This window comes from Setaria viridis, chromosome 5 (assembly GCF_005286985.2).
Source record: "Setaria viridis chromosome 5, Setaria_viridis_v4.0, whole genome shotgun sequence".
In the NCBI taxonomy this organism is placed as follows: domain Eukaryota; kingdom Viridiplantae; phylum Streptophyta; class Magnoliopsida; order Poales; family Poaceae; genus Setaria; species Setaria viridis.
In genome coordinates, this window is record NC_048267.2 from 3646772 (window position 1) to 3667135 (window position 20364).

The following is a 20364-nucleotide window of genomic DNA, read 5'->3' on the forward strand; positions in this document are numbered from 1 at the left end:
TCTCTCGTTCCAAGTTTGGACCAGTGTGTGTCCCCCCAACGCGAGAAGAGAAACTCACGGCGTGGAGCGTGGTAGCCGGTAGGAGCACGAGAGGCAAGTGTCGCGTGGAACCCACGAGGCCGGTCGGTCTGTGCGACTGGGTCTTTTGTCTTCTCGTCTCCCTCGTGGGCGTGGCATCCTCTCTCCACTTCCTCCATTCGCGCTTCGCCTCTCTGCCCCCCGTCTCCCTCCCTCCCTCCCTCCCTCCCTCCCTCCGTCAGATCCCTCGCCCGTGTTGCCATGGCGGACCAGCTCACCGACGACCAGATCGCCGAGTTCAAGGAGGCCTTCAGCCTCTTCGACAAGGACGGCGACGGTATTCCCACTCTGCATCTCTCTCTCTCTCCCTCCCTCGATGCGTGCCTCCCCTCCCTTTGCTCGATGTGGCGTGGTAGATTCACGGGCGGGACGGGGGGATCTCGTCTGGTCGTTGGTTGTGTCCGTTGCGACTTGCACCAGGTGAATCGCGGTGTAGATTTTGTGATTTTTTTTGTTCTCGAGGTGCGTCGAGATGTAGATGCAGATCTCGCATCCTTTAGCTCGTGCGGTATTTCTGGCAATCTCTCTGAGTAGGATCTCAAACGTGGAGAGAGATAGTGCCCTGTGCCCGATGAGGGTTTTCTCAGTTGACCGCGGAGCCGCGAAGAGTGGTGGGCGCCTGGACGGAAATGCCGACGCGGATCGATCGGCCGGGTCTAGGATCGGTCGTTTGGATGTTCCTGGGGGAGTTCAGCCAAGGAATCATTACGTACCATGATAATTCCCCCTTTATGGTAACCGGGATAATGATTATAGAAGGCATGGAATCTGTATGAGGGGGTGGCACCAACGTGGCTAGCACGGACATCGTGATGCCAGCTGCTGCTGCCTGCAGCTTCAAGGTGGTGAGAGCGTGGTGCAATCCAACTCATGTCATGGGTTATGGGAGCATGGTGAGTTACCAGTTAGTAGGCATGGGTATAGCAGAAAAGATGATACATGGTGTGTTGCCGGTGTTAGGGACACGGAATGAATGCATCAAATGTTGGTGGTAGTTCTTTTGGGCCTTGTAATATTGTATGGCGTTACGCCGTACAGCCGTTAGCACCTTTGACAGGTTCTGGGTAAAGAGTGCAACTGCTGCTTTGGATTTATGGTGGATGTTTGGTTGATCCCCTATGCAATCCTGTTTCGTGTGGTTGTGTGGTAAAAGAAAATCCTTCGTCAAATTGTTGGACAAATTATGACGAAAAAACTCAGCACTATTGCCATGTGGGTGTTGGTGGTAGTTCTTTTGGGCCTTGCAACATTGTATGGCATTACGCCGTACAGCCGTTAGCACCTTTGACAGGTTGTGGGTAAATGGTGCAACTGCCGCTTTGGATTTATGGTGGATGTTTGGTTGATCCCCAACGAAATCCTGTTTCCTGTGATTGTGTGGTAAAAGAAAATCCTTCGTCAAATTGTTGGATAAATTATGGCGAAAAACTTAGCACTATTGCTATGTGGGTGCTAGATTTGGTCAGATACCTAAATTAATCGTCCACTATTTGGAATTTGGAAGTAAAAAGCCTCGTAGGATTTTGGTCTTCATTCATACTGATGGATGAGCATGGCGGTAGGAGTACTAATATATATGGATTATGAATGCAGTTGCTGATGGAATAATGTCATTTAACGTTTGTTGATTATGGATGAGTAGAGTTATTGAGGGGATTAGCATGCAAATAGTAAGCACAATAATTGCGTCATAACTATGTAGCTTACATCTAGGTAGGGAAAAAGAATTCTTGGAGTTAGTTGCTTGTTAAATACAATAGCCTACTTCTCACTTGTTTTACCTCGTTTCCATTCATTTTGCTTCCATAAAACATACCAAAGTTGCATATAGGATCAAGACAAAAAAGGTTACCTAGCTGAAAACTGCAAAATCAAAACCTATGATCCTTTGGAAACGTGTAACTCTATTTCATTGTGAATGCATAACAGTTTGATATGCTATCATGAGTGAATCGTTCTTGCTGTTATTCCTTGAAGAGCTTACAGGTGACATGTTCATTTTGCACTAGGCTTTGAATGGATTTAGGTTAGATCAGGGGCACTATCAACTTCTTTGACAATACCTAGCCCTAGTCAATAGCTAAGAAGCTGCAGACAATTGGCAAGCCTCTAGTGGTTTTCTGGTTGGGCTAATTTTTACTTATTTCGGATCATTTCCTCAGTTGTTTCTCTCTACATTCTTGTATAATGCTTCATATCAATATGCTGTTTGCATATCAACAAAATTATGTACAATTCTATAATAACTCCAGTCCTCAGGAAATCTGGTTCCTTGGGTTTACCAGCCAATATAATCTGGTCCAGTGCATTTCATCTTTGTTATGCATTGGTGTGGCATCTGCTAGCGTAATAATGATAAGAAAAAAAAATAGTTGACCAACCTAGGAGGAATCAGGTGCCTTTTAATTAGAAAGAAATATGCAGTCAAGTTTTGAGCTGAAGTGGACCTGAACTGGGTGGTGGGAGTGTTCTGGCCTTCTGGGTCATAATATGTAGACAAAAGGGTAGTCCAATGTCATTCATGTTGCCTCAAAAAAGTTTGCATTGCTGGCGCTCATCTAGTATTGCATTGAACAGGCACTATTCATCACACTGTAGATATTTATTAGAATATGTAATAATTATACTGTTGCAACTGTGCGATGTAAGTGTAGTCATTAGTCAAACAGTCACTGCAATCTTAATTGTGTAGCTATAGATATCTTTGAACTAAAGATATTGAAAGCATGGAGTTCACTTTCTAGTTTCTATCCCAGTATACCGTGAACCAAAATTCTTCTTATATCATGTTTGTCTTTTGCGTATGAAAACAGGATTCTTGAATACCTTTTCAGGCATTGGTTTTGGGTAGTATTTTGAAGTTCTTCATAATTTTCACCAATCACCATGATACAGTTTCACGCCTTTTCAGTTTTCAGGCATTAGTATTAAACAAGCTAATTTGATATTTTGTTCTTAATCGATCTTTAGCACATTGCAACCCTAATAATTAGGCCTTGAGTGAAATTCCTTCCTAGAAATTCTGGGGTTCATGTGTGTTTGTTCTCTTCCCTTGAACATACCTTGCATCCTGATAAAGAAAAGTTAGGTAGATTCCTATGCTGTGTAGGTGGTTGACTTTTATCCATTCCATTGATTGCGTTACATAAGTTCTGCTGGATGGCACAGTTAATTTCTTCATGGTTTGCTGTCTGGTGTTATATAGCTGCATACTTGTCTAAGTGTCCTGTACCTGCGAAATACATTAATTTACATGTCAGATAAAGAAAAGTTATGGTGTTTATGGTTATAATAATGTTGATACCTATTTTTCAGTTTCTGGTAGAGGGGCTATCCTGTAGCACCATTAGTGTGGTGGTGCTTTCTCTGACTGAGGCAGGTAGGGGAGGAAAATAGACTTTTAAAAGGGTGCTTAACTAACGGCAATGTATCCATTGTAATAGTTCCCAGATCACGAGGGGTGAATATTTCTTTGACATGGTTGTTAGTTTTAATAACATCGTATGTTAGTCTTAGGGCACTATTTGATAGCATGGTTGCTATTACTGTTGACACCATATCATGATTGGAGTGCCACCACAATATTTTCCCCGTTCTTCTCTGTATTTGCTAATTGCTATACCAATTTTACTAATTTGAGATAGCAGTAAGTAATGTTCTTCTCGTGTAACAGGCTGCATCACCACCAAGGAACTTGGAACTGTGATGCGCTCGTTGGGGCAGAACCCTACCGAGGCTGAGCTCCAGGACATGATCAATGAGGTCGATGCTGATGGCAATGGAACCATCGACTTCCCTGAGTTCCTCAACCTGATGGCACGCAAGATGAAGGACACTGACTCCGAGGAGGAGCTCAAGGAGGCCTTCCGTGTGTTTGACAAGGACCAGAATGGCTTCATCTCCGCGGCTGAGCTCCGCCACGTCATGACCAACCTCGGCGAGAAGCTGACTGACGAGGAGGTTGACGAGATGATCCGCGAAGCTGACGTGGATGGCGATGGCCAGATCAACTACGAGGAGTTCGTGAAGGTGATGATGGCCAAGTGAGATGTGCCCTTTTGAAGCTAGTTTCTCTCCTGATGGTAGTAACTAGTTTAGTGTTGAAAACTGACTGCATTTGGTTATCCCTTATTCCAGTCTGTGGGTCAATGAACATATCTGTTGTTTGTTTTCTTCCAAGGGATTTTACCGCATCGGTAATTTCGGAATCGTTTGCGATTGTATTACATTTGTGTTATATTGGTACAATGATCATGCCTTTCCCTTCCAAATTTAGGCGTTTAATCTCTTGCGGTAAAGTGTGGTATGCGGGTGCAGTTGTATCTGGTATATGGTATATCTGGTTTGGTTGTTGCTTGTGCTGTTAGCTTCGTGCAGCATTACAGAGTGATTACGCGGTAATGACCTAGGCAGGCACCGGTGACTTTTTCAAGTGAACAGCAGCGGTTCGGGGATGTCCTGCTGCTGTTTTGGTCTAAAAGTTGACTGTTGACCGTACGGCAGGCACGAAAACGAAACCAGTATGATCTTACCCTTCTCGCTTTGCTTTCCTATGCATCTGCAAAAGTCAACGGTTTTTTTTTCTGTTCATCAATTTAATAGACTCCTTTACATATCACAAAAAAATAAAAAATGGTCGCCGGTATTAAATCGGAAAAAGGAAGGCAACGCAAGAAACAACACAAGTCTTCTTTCCCAAGAGCAGTGCTGGAAGTGTGGAAGATGGCGATTGGTAGATTTGTCCACGCGCAAAAGAGGCAAAAATCCGGAACAAGAATTATTCGACGAGGGAATTCGTCAATGGAGCTTGTCTCTTGGACTGAATCTCCTCGTCTGCGCATCCTTTTTTCCACAAAAACAAGCAACTGTTTCAAAGGTAAGGGGATTTCCACTCCTAACCTGATGGATAAACAAAGAATAAAGTGACCTAATTATTCAAATAACGCAAGATAGACGCTCAAGGAAAGGCTTCTCCTTAAACAAATGGGAAAAGGCAGAGAGAAATGGACCTCATAGTTTAGCACATCAACGCAAAGTGAGTAAGTGACATTTCAAACTCCGTTTGCATAACCCTTTTTCAATAAATTTAAGAAACACGAGATGTCTGCAAATTCATTTAACTTTTTACCAGTTTAATTTTTTTTGGCAAGTCTTCATTATCGAGTGTGAAATCTGTTGATGTGCTAAACATTATTTTCGATTCCTTCGATCCAAATAGATCCTAACTATTGCAGACATGTGAATGTTGGGAGTGCATATTTTAAAAATAAAAATACGTGAGTTGGGTGCATGCTGTTTTAAAATATCTTTCAAAACACTGTTGACTGGGGATGTTTTTTTTTTCTTTGCAAGAATGTTGATTGGGGATGTTGTGTTCTGTGTGTTCCGGAACTTCAAGAGTTAAATCAAAATTCATTGAGTTCACCTTTCCATATTACAAAACGAAATTGAGTTTGATTTGAAGCTAGAAGTAGAGTCCCCTATCTCTAGTATTTTTCTTAAAAAAAAGGGATTTTGCTGTCATTCCTAATTCTCATACCTTCGCAATAGTTAATGCATTTTGGCAGATACACACAAAAGCATGACATTATTATTGACTTTCTTATTTTCCCAAACTCCGGAACTGATCCTCCGAAGATCCGATCCTCTCTGGAATTTTATCTATCCTCCTCCCCATTAAACAACTCAAAAGCCACACTAAAAGCAGATTAGCAAAAGTAGATACCCCATTAGGATTATACAATGAGCGAGCTTTCATGTCCTGTCAGTGCATCAGACACTAGATTAACCTCCACAAACCTTCCTTCCTTTCTCTTTCCCACAGTCCACAGTCTTTCCCCTCTTCCTTGCAAAGTAAATCAGATCAAAGAGCTACCGGCCGGCAGCTTTTCTACGGCTGCGTGCATGCAGCATGCGTGCAGGGCAGTTCAGCAGCTGCCAGTTCACATGATGGACATCTCACGCCTAAAGCAAAAAAATTTCCCTCCTGATGTTAGTCTAGCAGCGCTGCAGATGCCGTAGGCCTCATGCCAGCATGGGTTCGTCTTACCTGAACTCCATGAGCTGCCCGTGCCCAAATTGCCCAGCTACCTAACCTGCCCTCGTTGACATCGTCGACTACTCCTTCCATACATGTATATTTGTATATAATATATCCATACAGACATTGCCAGAGCTTTGGTCGGGTGCTTACGTGACGCTATGTACAATCATATATACAATGCTTGTGAAAATGCACGGTTTCAAGTTGAAGTCAAAGATCGAGAAGCGGAGATTTCAAACGTGAATCGAGTTTATACACATCACTACATTCATATCTCGACACTGACGTGTCCTGCGCCAGCTGAACGATCGTACCGAAAAAAGCAGTCGTAGATTAATCTCATAACTGTTATGACAGTAACAGTCTTTGATGTGTAGCTAGTCCTAGTAAAACATCGATGATTTAGCACCTAACTGAAAACGAAATTCAATTTGCTCTCGAAACAAGCACCTGTGGTCTGGTTTTCGATCGATTCGGCTCATTTGATGAGTGCGCCGATCGTGTCGTTGTTCGGATGCGGCGGCAGAGTGCACGGCGAGCCCTCGCGATCGAGCGCGACGCCGCTGTCGGAGTGCTCGGTGCACTCGATCTTGGTCGCCCTCAGGGCCCTCTTGCTCCACCCCACGCGCTGACCCCAGGACGCGACGCACCTGCATGCCCGCTCGACCACGCCGCGGCGGCGGCGCTGGCGCCACCCGGCGCTCTCGAGGGCGCCGTGCAGCTCGGACACCACCTCGGCCATGGGCGGCCGCCGCTCCACGCTCTCCGACACGCACCGCGCCGCCACGGCGAGGACGCGGGCGACGGCGCCCTCGGCACGCGCCGCGCGCGGCGCGGCCACCCTGGGGTCGAGCACCTCCCGCGCCCGCCCGCCGGCGATCAGCGGCGCGGCCCAGGCGACGATGGACGACGGGCAGGAGTTCACGTCCATCACCTTGCGCCCGCTCACGAGCTCCAGGAGCACCACGCCGAAGCTGAACACGTCGCTCTCCGGGCCCAGACGCCCGGGCTCCGTGTAGCACGGGTCCAGGTACCCGATCGTGCCCGCCGGCGCAGGCCCCGCCGAGCCTTCGTCGTCGTCCTCATCCTCGTCGTCCTCCGCCTTCTTGGGGGCGGTAGCGGCGACCCTGACGGCGAGGCTGAAGTCGGCGAGCCGAGCGCGGCCGTCGCGGCCGAGAAGGACGTTGGCGGACTTGACGTCCCGGTGGATGATGACGCGCGGCGCCGCGGCGTGCAGCGCCTGCACGGCGCGCGCCACGTCCAACGCGATCTCCACGCGGCGCGGCCACGGCGGCGGCTTCGGCGCCCGGTGCAGCAGGTCGTGCAGCGACCCGTTGGGCACGTACTCCATGACGAGCAGCAGCTGCGGCGGCGGCGCCGACACCCCCCTCGACCCCTCACTCGCGGCCGCCGGCGCCGGCTGGTGGGCCGCGACCCCGACGAAGGCGACGACGCCCGGGTGGCGCGGCGCGGCGGAGAGCACGGCGATCTCGTTGGCGAGCTTGGCCGCCCCCTGCGCGTGCGACGGCCGCTTGACAGCGACGACGGCCGCTCTGCCGCCTCCCCATCCCCACAGCCTGGCCTTGTAGACGCTGCCATGGCTGCCCTTCCCCACGAGGTTCTTGGCCGCGAACCCGCCCGTCGCCGCCTCCACCTCCTCGTACGAGAACTCCTTCATGGCGTCCCTGCACCTTCACGTAGTGCTGCTATTGCTGAAGGAGCGATGCAGTAGGGGACTAGGGGTTGGAGGGAGCTAGCAATGGAAAGCAGTTTGTTAGCGGCAAGCAAAGCAGCTAGGCACGGAATAAAGGGAAAAGAGGGGGCAAAGAAGAAAGGTAAAGGCGGCAGCAGGGATCATCAAAGGAAGAGGAGCGTGTGGTAAAGTCGATCATTGCGGTTTTTTTTGGAGAGAGAAAAAGATTGCAGTGATCTAGAGAGAGAGAGAGAGGCGATGATGATGATGCTGTTGCTTGGTCCCCTAAAGAACAAATTTTAATTTTGTCTTCTCAAGGAAAAGGCCCCAGCAGAAATTAAAGGGAGAGAAAACAAAACCTAACGGACCAAGCAAAGGGAGGAGAGCTAAAATGGCTTACTTGCTGGTTCCCTCCTCTTGTTACTTTCTTCTCCCTCTCTCTCCTCTTGTTATTTTCCCCCTCTCACTCTCTCTCTCTCTCTCTCTCTCTCTCTCTCTCTCTTCTTTTTCTGTTGTCTTCTGTCTCCTCTCTCTCTGTTGTTTATTTGTTTTTTTTTTGAAAAATTCTGTTGTTTATTTGTCAGACGGTGCATGGGAATTCTTGGACCTGAGATCGTTGGAGTGGTTGTGCTAGCCGCCGGAAGGGCCTCGCAGCAAGCGAACAAATCTGCAGCAGAGAATGTTAATCTGTCAGCAGGAGGGAATGTGTGCAGCAGTGCAGGTGCGGACCGTGGACTGGCTGGGCACTTGGACTTGATGCCGTGAAGGAAAATACAAGGCCGTCCTTGGGAGATGATGACCATCTGATGAACCCTAAAATGCCCCTAGTTAAATATCAATGTGTGCAATGCATAACACCGTCTGCTGGAAGCACGCAAGTTTGTTTTGGCTTAGAAGATAAGAAAAGATCCTATAAACGATAACAAACACGGGTCTAGATCTGTAGTAGGAGCTATCTTCCTGTTGGTTAATATATCTCAAAAAGGTTCTCTTGGGATATACTTCAAGTCAACAAAATTTGTTGTTGGGTAACAAGGAAAGATTGTGTAGTTGTGCAGGCCAACCGATCCTGTTACGTGGAATTTTTGTGATCTATGATGGCTGATGGGAACCTAATTTTGCAGAAATTTTATGAGCTACCTAAGAGGGGAATCTAGCTAGTAGCACGAAACTTCCTGTTTTAATTTGGTGAACTCGAGCACTGGTTAGAAAAGCGGACACTTGGAACTAAAAATGCTAGAGCCAATTTCTATATACATTTTTAATTTCTATACTCCCATAATATGCTATGTCGATGTTTGTTCTAAGTCAAATTATCTTATGTTTGACTAAGTTCATAGGAAAAGATACTCACACCAAGAAAATATACTCCATGGTTGATTTGATACTAATTTGGTTCCACATATATTTTCATATAAATGTGATCAAATCTAAGATAATTTCACTAGAACTAACCTAAACATAGTAGTTAATTTTTGGACAAGGGAGTATATAGTTTTAGCATGGATTTATGAAATCTATTGATGCATCGTTCAGTATATTACACAAAATAACACTTACATTGCACAAACTATCACAAAACCAATACTTTTATTGACAACATGTACAACAAAATTACACCTATGAGAATCAAAGTTCAAAAACTAGTATAACCATGTCCTATAACAAAGCAACATATTTATTGTCATTTTGCATTAAAAAACTAAAGTTTTGAGACATGAAAACGTGTAGTTTTATGAGACAAAATTGGCACAAATAAAATGTGTAGCTTTATAATATTAATTAGCAGTGGCAGATCCACGCTCGGAGTCTAAGGGGGCTCTTCTCCCTTCTTCTTCCTCTCCCTTTCCATCCTCATCATCTCTCTTCTTCTTCCTTCTTTCTCAAGGGGGATCCACTATGTGTGGGTGGGTGGGTGGGTGGGGGGGGGGGGTAGGGACATCTACCCCTGTTAATCAGCAAGAAAATTGTGATTTTTACATAATTATTATTTTATAAGTGTAGTTTTGAGGTAGTTACTTCTAAGGGAAACACGGGGACACGCTTGCATGAGAGGCCATTTGGACTTGATGACGGCCACGGGAAGCCTTGTGTGTCGATGGATGCCAACGTGGAGAAAATTTGTGCAATAACTTCTTCCTTATTTTTCTAATTATAGTATAGCCTTATGAAATTTAGTTTATCTTCTAGTAGTATAAATTGTGTTCATGTGACCTGACCGTGGAGCTTTGCATTGGTAGCGTTTCTCCAAGTTCTAGCTCAGTCAAACGGCAGATCAAGCCTTGATAATGATATCCACCGAGGAAGTTGATCAGATGAAAGATATATTTGCTTCTCTCTCGCTCCGTTGACCTTGTTGCTCCTCTCTTTTTCATTCCTCACCAAAGCACTGAATTATGTTACCATCACCCACCTAAATCTGTGGAAACACAAAAATTCTTTTCCAGATGGTTTTCCACCATCAACTAAAATCCTAACAAACAGCAGGAGATTTGACTTTCGCTTTCAGATTAAACAAGCAGATTTTGACTGCTCGTGAAGGACTTGTGGTGGCATTAATTCTCAAGATTAAACAACGACTTGGATGTTTCTAATCACGTACAAATCTAAGACAAATTATGCTGTAGCTCCAGTACAATGGTGAGAATTATCAATGCTGAGCAAAGCATCTAACCTTAGATTTGTATGCGATCAACAATATAGTTGGGCGCATTGTCAGAAGCAACAATCATAGTGGGACGTAGTGTACAGTTATGACTACATATTTTTTTCTTGGTAGATGAAGTAATCGTGTTGACAATCTCAAGATCCGTTGGCTTCATCTCTCTCTGGCGTACATGAGGGTAAAGCGTGCATGACTCCGTTCATAGGACTGGGTGAGTGTGTGATACGCCTCCTTGGTGTCTAGGGACTCTCAAGGTTTTTGTTCATCCTCTTCTTCTTGAGCATTGCCTTTAGTGTGAGATATCGTTTTTCCATCTTCTTTGTTAATCTCTGGTGCCGGTTGCCAGTTCGCCACTAACAAATCCACTATAAGACATAAAAGCATTTCTCATTGCTCGTAAAATCAGCAAATTAATTTTGTCAAAAATGCAATGAATTGTACTAGAGAAATTGCCGCCTATCGAAAAAGGATCACTCAATAAACCTTTACGAGGAGAAAGGGGGCAGAAGCGAGTTAGAGACTCAAGAGTAAGGGGAAAAGGGAATCATTATTCCTCTCACTCCCACAGCGAGTCAATGACTCCACCACCCGCACGCGAAAAAGAAGTTTATTGTTGTCTTCCTCCTGGCCTAGTGGCCTCTCCAGATCAAAAGAGAGATTCGCTCCCTTTGGCGCTGGTCCGTGATGATGCCATCCATTTCGATGCTTCAGTTCCTCTCCTTTCTTTCCCGCGCGGCCGGCGGCACGGCACAAACCGATCCATTATTCCCCGCAGAGGAACAAACAATAGTGGGTGATCTGATCACGGAAGGGATGGGGGCGGGCCCCGCTTTTATTCTGCAGTTGTTTTGTAAAGCACCAAGCTAGTAGGAGCACTGTTCCTCCCTCCATCCATCCAACATGCATCGCGGCAGGTGTCCATTCACTGATGCCTTCCTCATGAGTAATGGATCCAGAGCTTACGACGCCAAAGTCCAAACAAGTAGCTGTACGTCGGACACGTACCGCACCGGAATCCTGTCGTCTGTAACTTGTAATGATCCCGTCAATTTGGCCACAAACGACGCCAAAGGGTAACGCTGCCGTCGGTTAGTGTGTGCGTGGCATCACCAGCTGGCGCCCGGCACTCGATCGATCGAATGATTACCGCAGAGAAGAACGGGCAACGACCGCACGAGCAGGGGCTGCAGCGGGCGGCAGGTTCCCCTTCCCGTCTGATTACGGCTCGCTTACGGGTCGACGGCGCCATGATTCTGTCCTCCACGGGCGTCGATGGGATCGTCGCAACCGTAGCAGCAGCGACACCCGGCCGCTTCGGGATTTGGAGCCCCTGGAGAGTTGGGAGGGGGAAGCAGCAGGAAGAAGCTTTTGCACGCGCGCGTGGCGTGGAGCGGAGTGCCGGAGTGGGGCGGGGTTTGGGTGGGTTGGGTTTGCGTTTGGTGCGCGCGTGGCAACGACGGTTGACTGGTGAGCGACCGCGGCTCCAAGGAATCCTCCCCCTCTTGTGTTTGTTCTGCAGTGTACACTAGTGGTCTAGCCCGGCCTGCAGCTGCTGCTGAAATTGTGCATCACTTTGAGGGTTAGCGTGTGCAGATGTGCGTGCTTGATTGCTGGAGCAGGTCAGACATGCCAAGCGAGTCGTCGAGCAACAGTGGGCAACAAAAGATTAGCCGTAGATTAGGTATCAGATTGGTCCCGGCATCACTACCACTGTTGCCCTCTGCCTTCCTTTCCTTTTGTTTTTCCCTTTTTTGTATTGTAACCGATGAAGAATCGATGATCCCTTTCATTCAGGTTCAGGTTGAGCCTTCAAACGCCAGTTCCTTAGTTCTCACAAGTCTCCCTCACCGACACACGCTTTGTTTTCACACCCCCCGTGTGCAGCCGTGCTAACGGCAAGGGCGCGCAGGAAGGAAGATAGGATTCCCAACCCATCCACGTCCGTCGAGCATCACCATATGCACTAGCACTACTTAATTCAGCTGGCGGCATCGATCAGGCTCGAGTTTGACCCCGTGAGGCCGCCTGAAACCACGCACGCAGTCACCAACCTGCTCTTCTTCCTCTAATTTGGAGCTGTGCACCACTTGGCTCCTTTTTATTTGGGCACGCAGCGGACTAACGGGACCGGCTAGACGAAGACGACGACACACAACACCACACACGAGCTCGTTGTCCTGCGAGTTGGAGGTGAAGATAGAACACCCATGCTGATGGCGCCATGCGTGCCTTGCCATCGGCACCGGTGGCCGCTCTCGCGGCACGTTCGTGTTGCGTAGCGATGTGTGGCGGCCGATGGCGACATCCCTTTCCCCTCGTCTCGTCTCGAGGGTTGGTGTGGTGTGGTGCGGAGGATTTTGTGTTTGTGTGCGCGCGCGTACGAACGTGAAGTTGACATTGTTGCCAGGACGTCAATCTCCGTGATCGGCACACAATAGCTAGCTTGTCTTTTTTCTATTTAATTGTTGGATGATAGAATTATTATTAGCTTTTTTTTAAATGATTGTCGCCAAAGATTGATGGCGATCAAGGATTGGATGCATACAGACAAAGAGCCGGATCGGTCACGTACACCGTATCTTTTTTTTTCGCGAGGAGAAGAGAGCTTTTTTTACTCATAACAAAGGTACGTTCCCGAGTAATAATTTGCTCAACACACACCGGGACAGCGAAGCGCCGCATGACACATTCGCTTTGCAAATTGTGCAAGTTCATGTGCTACACTATTACTTTCTCTTCTCTTGTGAAACACCTTCCACTGGGGTAGACTGTCACCAACTTCAATAGCATCATCTATACAGAAGCTTATTATCGACCTCCCTCTTAGCTAGCATGGTAGCAACGGAGCTACAATCCGTCTCAAGGACCACGCTCAATTGACACCATTCTGCAGCCAACATTAGTCCTTCTTTGCATGCCAGAGCTTCCATCTCCTCCGCATCCCGTCCATCCTGAACGTATCGCCACGCAATGAGCTGCACTTCTCCCCTTGAGTCCCAAATGATAACCCCAATGACTCCCTCCCCGGAGCTATCATCGAGGGCACCATCTACGTTAACTTTCAGCCATCTGTAACACCCGTAAAATTTACTAACTCAAATCACTCGCTAAAAATTCATTTAAAAATTTTTCGACCGTTGAGCTCCCGAAAAATCTTTTCCTTCCCGGCGACCCCGCCATCCCGACACCCAGCGTGTCGATCATCGTTTTCCGTTCCCCGCGAATTCCGCCACGTGCCCGTCAAATCCATCACGCGTGTCGATCAATTCCGCAACTTTCGCCGATTTTCCCCTCCCTTTTTCTTTCTCCTTTTCCCCCTCCTTTTTCCTTCTTTTTTTTCTTTTTCTTCTTTTCCTTTCTCCTTCTTCCTTCTCTTTCTTCTCTCCTCCTTCTTCCTCCTTTTCTCCTCTCTCCTTCCTTTTCTTCTTGGTGCAACCCCCTGGCGCCCGGCGCTAGCGCTTGGCGCCGCCCGCTCGGCCGCCCACGCCTGCGCGCCCTGAGGCGTACCGCACGCCTGCACGCCCGCCTAGCCCACGTCGCGCCCGGCCCCGCGCTTGCACCCGGCCCCACGCCTGCGCCCGCCCGTGCTACGCCGCCGGCCGCGCCGAGCCGTCCGCCAGCCGCCGCACGCCGCCCTCTCCCGGCGCGTCTCCCCACGGCGGTCGTCGCCCCCTGTGCCTCCTCGTCGACCGAGCCGCCCCCACCACGCCATCCACGAGGACTTCCACTTCGGCACGCCATCGGTCGGAAGTCCATCATCACCTCCGGCCTCCGCTCGCCCCCTCCCGTCGCCTATAAAAGGGCCCAGGCCCGGCCACCCCACGCCACCACCTCGCTTTGCCTCCCAGCTCGCCGCCCCTACTCCACCACACACCTGCGCGCCGCCGCCGAGCCACCGCCGCCACCTCCTGATCCACCGCCGGCACCCCTTCCCCATCGCTAGCCGCCCAAGGTGAGGGCCAAAATGGGTTTCCCACACCCTCCTCCACCTCCCCTGCCGCTCGGCCTCGCCGCCAGCAAGCTAGGCCGGCCCGCCCGCCGCCGGCCGTCCTTCCCCCACCTCCTGTAACGGACCAAGGAAGAAGAAAGGGAAAATTTTCCCTTCAATTTTGATCTAACCCCCTGGTTTTCCCTATTTGCAAACCGGCCCTCCCACCTCTCTCAAAGAAGTCTCGCGGATACACCCTTGCACCTCTCAGAAATAATTACAAATAGGTCCCTGGTTGTCGCAGTTTAGTCCTAAAACCTTGTTTAAGCCCCCAACACTCCTTTAACTCGTCATTTCATGCGCCAAACTTCTTTCAATTGATCCCAAATTCGACCACAGCCTCCTTCCATATACTTCCGTCGAGGCATATCCAAATTTCATGAAAATACCCACTCCTTCAATTTTTCGTTCGCATTCTCTGTTCGTAGCTCAAAACGAAAAAGTTTTAATTCTCTTTTATTTATTGTGTGCTCGATTGTGTGTGCCGTAGATCGCAGAGTACCCGAGGAGGAGCACGAGGAGGAGTTCGACCGTGAGCCCGAGCCCGAGGACCAGTACCACGAGCAGGAACTCCCGGGAGACTTTGAGAACGGCAAGTCCAATCTCACCCTTTGATGCATATTTATCCTAGTTTTTCAAACACAACCTATGGGCCGTTCTTATAAATTGCATATTGTTTTACCGCTGAAACATGGTTTGATAGCCACCCCTTGATTGTTATGATTATTCCTTGCTTGTCCTATAATTGTCTCTAAATATGACTTGCTCTGTTTGGATGATAATTACTGCTAGAATGCTTAGGACTTTATTACTCAATTCAACATGACTACAATATGTTTTGCTAAAGAATAAATGTGTGAGTGTTTTGAAAGGGTAAATTGGGTTCTTTGGAAATAAAAGAAAGAAATGCTTAGACGAGATGGATGGGTGTTTCATGTGTGAAATGCTAATATGTTGGGCTCGTACCTCGGTGGTTGAGCAAGGTTGAGAGATATCCATCTTGTCATGGTTAAGGACCGAGTTGATGTGTCATCTTGCCTAACCCATCGTTCGTGCAACCACTCGACCGTTGTATGTGGCAACGGCTTAGCATAAATCCCACTAGCTAAACTGTTAGTCTTCGGGTGAGCTGGTGAGCAACGGGAGCCATGAAAAAGGAGTAAGATCTTTGTAACTTAGGTCCCGGTTAAGACCTCGTTGGTAGGTCACTAACCCCATGGTTGCTTCTGTGTGGACTAATCAGTTTTAGCTAAGGTGGGTAATGGCTTTGTTAGGATCCACACCGGCACTAAGGTGACTGTGCTGCAGTACCCTACTTGTGGAAAAAGTGTACAACCTCTGCAGAGTTAAAATCTATCCGGGTAGCCGTGTCCACGGCATTGGACGAGTTACGGCTTGGTCACATAACTAGCACTTGGAGGTGGATGGTTTTTATGGCGTGCGTTGGATTTTGGAAGTGTTCGGCAGTTGTGCCGTGGGCTATGGTGGACGGGGAGTCTGATAGTAGTAAAATTTGGATCCTTGGTGTAGGATCAACCCCACTCAATGTTTCGGTTTCTAAAGGAAATGCTTTGCAGAAACTCTCTTGAAAATGAACCCCTGCATGTGTTGAAAATCTAGTTTTATTGCAAATGAACCTTAACCTCATCCTTGTTATATCCTGTGCATATTCTTGTTATATCCCCCTTCATGGAAGGGATTGGACTTGTTGAGTACTTTCGTACTCACTCTTGTTTTGTTGCTTCAGAAGAGGACTCGGACTATGTCGCCGAGGATCTCGAGTAGGAGGTCGTGTCTGCATCCAACGCTGCCTGTGGTGTTGGCCCTTTGCAGGATGCTTCCGCTGACGCTTAGTTCCGATTGCAGCCCGGAGTCCGACTGGACTGCAATTTGGATTTGTATCGTTATCGGTTTAGTACTACTTTGGGTGTGGCTTGCCCGCCCGCTCCTTCGGGAGTTGTACGGTTTCTTAACTATCTGTTGAATAAATGTATTATCAGCCTCCTAGGACTAATATTTGTATCACATTTAGTCTCTACTTATGTGGGGACGCTTCACCATCCTTCCTGCGGCGCAGTCCACCTGCTCGCCTCCCTTTCCGGTATCCTTTTCTTCCTTGCACCCAAGGAATCAGAAACAAACTTCTTACCTTTGGGGTCGCTGTGGTTTCCATCTAGTATTTTCGGAGAAACCTGATTGATCCTTGAAAGAATAGTTGGTCAGTCCCACACGTGATATTGTTCCTTACCTGCCATGTACGCCAAAGTAACAGCAACACCTGTGTGTCGGTGTCAATTTCAAGCACTTCCCGAGAGTCACAGCATGGGTACACCTCACCAAGGCATACATGGCTGATTCATCCTCCCTGCCACACACTTGATAGATGCTATCTGTAATTATGGTTCACCTTATTTTGTTCACTTGGGTAGCCAGTCCATTATTTATCACCTTCCATCCGAATATAAGAATCTTATGAGATAGAGGTATTTTCCAGTAGCTTTTCCAAATTGGTCTGCCATCTTGGTTACTTGAGTTAGACTGGCGTCCTCCTCTCTCTTCCTCGTTGATCTCCTTAGCCAATCTATATGCACTGCGTACCGAGAAGATGCCGCTCCTCTCATACTGCCACGCTAAGAAATCATCTGACGGTTTGGACGGCAACCTAATATTCAAAATCTGTTGTGCATCATTTGTCCTAAAGAAATCTCTTACCACCTCCTCACGCTATTCCATTCTAGACTCGTCAATAAGCTGGGATACCCATTTCAATCGACATGGTCGTCTCTTTCCTGTAGGCCTCCTCGACCATCCTCGACAGATCCAGGGGTCACGCCACATGCGAATTGAAGTTTCTGCTCCGATTCGCCAACACACACCCTTCTTAACTAATTCCAGCCCATTTACTATTGCCTTCCATGTAGGGGATTGGTTAGATGGGAATGACGTATCTAAAAGATTTTTGTTAGGGGAATATTTTGCTTTCAGTACTCAAGCACATAGGCTCTCCAACCATTCTACCAGCCTCCATGCTTGCCAAGCAAGAAGAGCCTCATTGAAAAGCTTCAGATCATGAAAACCCAAGCCACCCTCTCCCTTTGCTTGGTAAACTTATCCCATGCAATCCAGTGGGTCCTTCTTGTGCCTGATGTTTCACCCTACCAAAACCTCCTGATGCACCTTGTCAATGCCTCGTGCATCATCCCTGTTAGTAAAAATATGCTCATAACATAAACTGGAATAGCTTAAGCCACCGATTTGATTAGAATCTCCTTCCCTGCTGAAGACAAACATCGCTCATCCCATGCACTGCACTGTTTACTCAATCTGGCAGTTAGCTTGAAATTTCTCCGCCTTCATTCTTCCCTTCGGTGTTGGCAGCCGTAGGTACTTGGCCTCAAAAGTTACTCTATGGATTCAATTGATCCTTCACCTCCTCCACAATTGAATGCTCCTGCTTTTCGTTAAACAAGATAGAACATTTAGCAAAATAAATCGACTGCCTGTTCCCTGCAATACCTTGACAACACCGATTTGACTGTAGCTGCTTGTACTCCATTTGCTCGAAAAAATAGTAAACTATCATCTGCAAATAGCAAATGTGTGATTTCCGGTGCTCGCCTACACACCCGCAAGCCCTGGATCACTCCAATTGTGGTCTCACTCTGTAAAACCTTAGATAAACCATCAGCAACAAAAAGGAATAAATAGGGTGACAAAGGATCACCTTGGCGTAAACCTTGTGTGGGTTGGATAGTGTCCAACAGGACACCATTGAAGCGAACAGAGCACCGTACAGTGGTAACACACTCCATTATCCACTATACCCATCTTCGATGAAAGACTAGCTTCTCAAGAACAAGTTCCAGATATCTTCAATCCACACGATCATACACCTTAGTTGAATCTTTGTAAGCACGATAGTTACTCCTATCAGAATTATCCCGCTGAATGGCATGAATGCACTCAAATGCTATTAGGCATTACCCGTAATCATACGTCCAGGGATGAATGCACTTTGGCTTTCCGATATAATATCATCCAACAAAAGCTGAAGCCTATTAACTAAACTTTTAGATACCACCTTGTATATTACATTACATAAGCTTATGGGTCTGTACTCCTTCAAAGTTTCTGGGTGCTGTACATTTAGGATTAAAACGATAGCTGTGTCATTTACTCCCTCTGGCATGCAACCTTCCTCAAAAAATTGCTTGACTGTACTAATCACATCTTCCTTTATCAATCCCCAGTTCTTTTGAAAAAATCTTGCTGGGAACCCATCAGGTTTTGGGGCTTTCAATGGGCCGATTTGAAACAAAGCATTTCCAATTTCCTCATCCATGAAAGGTTTGCATAGATTAAAATTCATATCCTCTGTAATGCAAGATTCAAATAAACAGGTTACCTCCTGTGGTCTAACCTGCTGATCTCTTTCGTATAAATCTCTAAAATAGTCATTCACCATGCCTGTCATACCAACCTGATCATGCACCCATTCTCCATCCTCTCTTTTCAGCTTCCTTATGCAATTCTTCCGAGCTCTCCAAGCTGCCCTTTGGTGAAAAATTTCGTGTTTTGATCACCCTCTCTCAACCAAGAGACTCACGACCGTTGCAACCACAACATCTCTTCCCTATACAGAATTTCATTCATATTCCTTATTATTTCCCTTATTGCATTGCTATCTGTATATGTTGCTTGGAGTTCTTCCAGCTCCACCCTTAGCTTCTCTAATTCTTTTCTCACCGAACCAAAGTGTTCCATGCTCCATTATTTCAACGATTTTAGCATATTCTTTAGAGCCCCGCTAATAACACCTAAATCTCCTTTAGTCTGTTCCCCCTCCCATGCATGCTGGATGTGATCGCCCAAAGAAACTTCTCGTTCCCACATTATTTTGTAGTAGAGCTGCTTTCCCTTGCCCATGTTATTATCCTCTTGTTGCACCCTCAACAAAGAGAGGGCAATGATCAGAGCAAGGAGAAGTAAGGTAGGTTACTGAAGCATAAAAAAAATGATTAAGCCAATCCTGGGTAGCAACCCCTCTATCTAGCCGTACCTTTACATTCCTATCACCAGGTTTTTTATTACCATACGTCCAAGGGACACCCTTAAAACCTACATCTGTTAACCCACAAAATTCGAGCACCTCCCTAAACTCAGCCATTCGTCTCTCTCCCCTTTTAGTTTCAGAAAAGTGTTCATATTGCCACATAGCTTCATTAAAATCTCCTACAACAATCCAAGGGTCAGTTGAACGAGTATTCAAACGTTGCATAATATCCCACATACAATGTCTATCCTCTACATGCGGCTCACCATATACAAAAGTAGCCCGCCAGGGTTCAGAGTTAGGCTCCTCTCTAATAGATACGTCGATGTAGCGATCATCAATCGATAAAAGATTCACATGAATGTTCTCATCCCAAAACAAAGCAAGACCACCACGTTTACCTCTACTATCTACTGCTAGACAACCTTTTAAACCTAACCTTCATCTCAAATTTTTAACTCTAATTTCACTAATCATAGTTTCAGAAAGAAAGACTAACTTGGGGCTATGTTGACGCACCAAGGCATCCAAATCTCGAACTGTTCGGGAGTTCCCCACCTCCCTGACAGTTCCAAACTAAAGCATTCATTTCTCTTGACGAGGCTCACCATGAGCACCCATCAGGTTGTCACCTTGTTCCACGGTGAGCTTGCTAGACGACTGATCTCTGTTGTACATAGTTCCGGCCGCCGTGTTGCCTTCTCCCCCACTACTTGTAGCCTCCGTGTTCCTGCTTGTCATGCCATCCTCCACCACCAGCACCCCTTCCTTCCCTTTGCACCCGAGTGTCTATCACAAGGCCACCATTCTTGAGCTCATGGATAGAATCCAGGATAACAGCCTT

At 47.1% G+C, this 20364-nt stretch overlaps 2 protein-coding genes across 2 annotated transcripts; one reads left to right on the forward strand and one right to left on the reverse strand.

The window, feature by feature from the left end:
- Positions 1 to 195: 195 nt before the first annotated feature.
- Positions 196 to 4349, forward strand: LOC117856826 (calmodulin-1). Its single transcript, XM_034739244.2, has 2 exons — positions 196 to 355; positions 3752 to 4349. Exons 1-2 carry the CDS (start codon positions 280 to 282, stop codon positions 4123 to 4125), a joined length of 450 nt encoding a protein of 149 aa, XP_034595135.1. The 5' UTR covers positions 196 to 279; the 3' UTR covers positions 4126 to 4349.
- Positions 4350 to 6325: 1976 nt separating this feature from the next.
- Positions 6326 to 8634, reverse strand: LOC117854674 (serine/threonine-protein kinase-like protein At5g23170). The gene is made up of 2 exons (XM_034736900.2): positions 8215 to 8634; positions 6326 to 7874 (listed from the first exon to the last, which is right to left on the reverse strand). The coding sequence occupies exon 2, from the start codon at positions 7797 to 7799 to the stop codon at positions 6600 to 6602; it is 1200 nt and encodes a 399-aa protein (XP_034592791.1). The 5' UTR covers positions 7800 to 7874; positions 8215 to 8634; the 3' UTR covers positions 6326 to 6599.
- Between the last annotated feature and the right edge of the window lie 11730 nt (positions 8635 to 20364).

What these genes read in the sequence shown, in the direction of transcription:
- LOC117856826 (XM_034739244.2), top strand. Translation starts at nt 280, where the DNA reads ATGGCGGACCAGCTCACCGACGACCAGATCGCCGAGTTCAAGGAGGCC. An exon ending in CTTCGACAAGGACGGCGACG is followed by an intron (nt 356 to 3,751) that starts GTATTCCCACTC and finishes CTCGTGTAACAG; the next exon opens with GCTGCATCACCACCAAGGAA.
- LOC117854674 (XM_034736900.2), bottom strand. Translation starts at nt 7,799, where the DNA reads ATGAAGGAGTTCTCGTACGAGGAGGTGGAGGCGGCGACGGGCGGGTTC.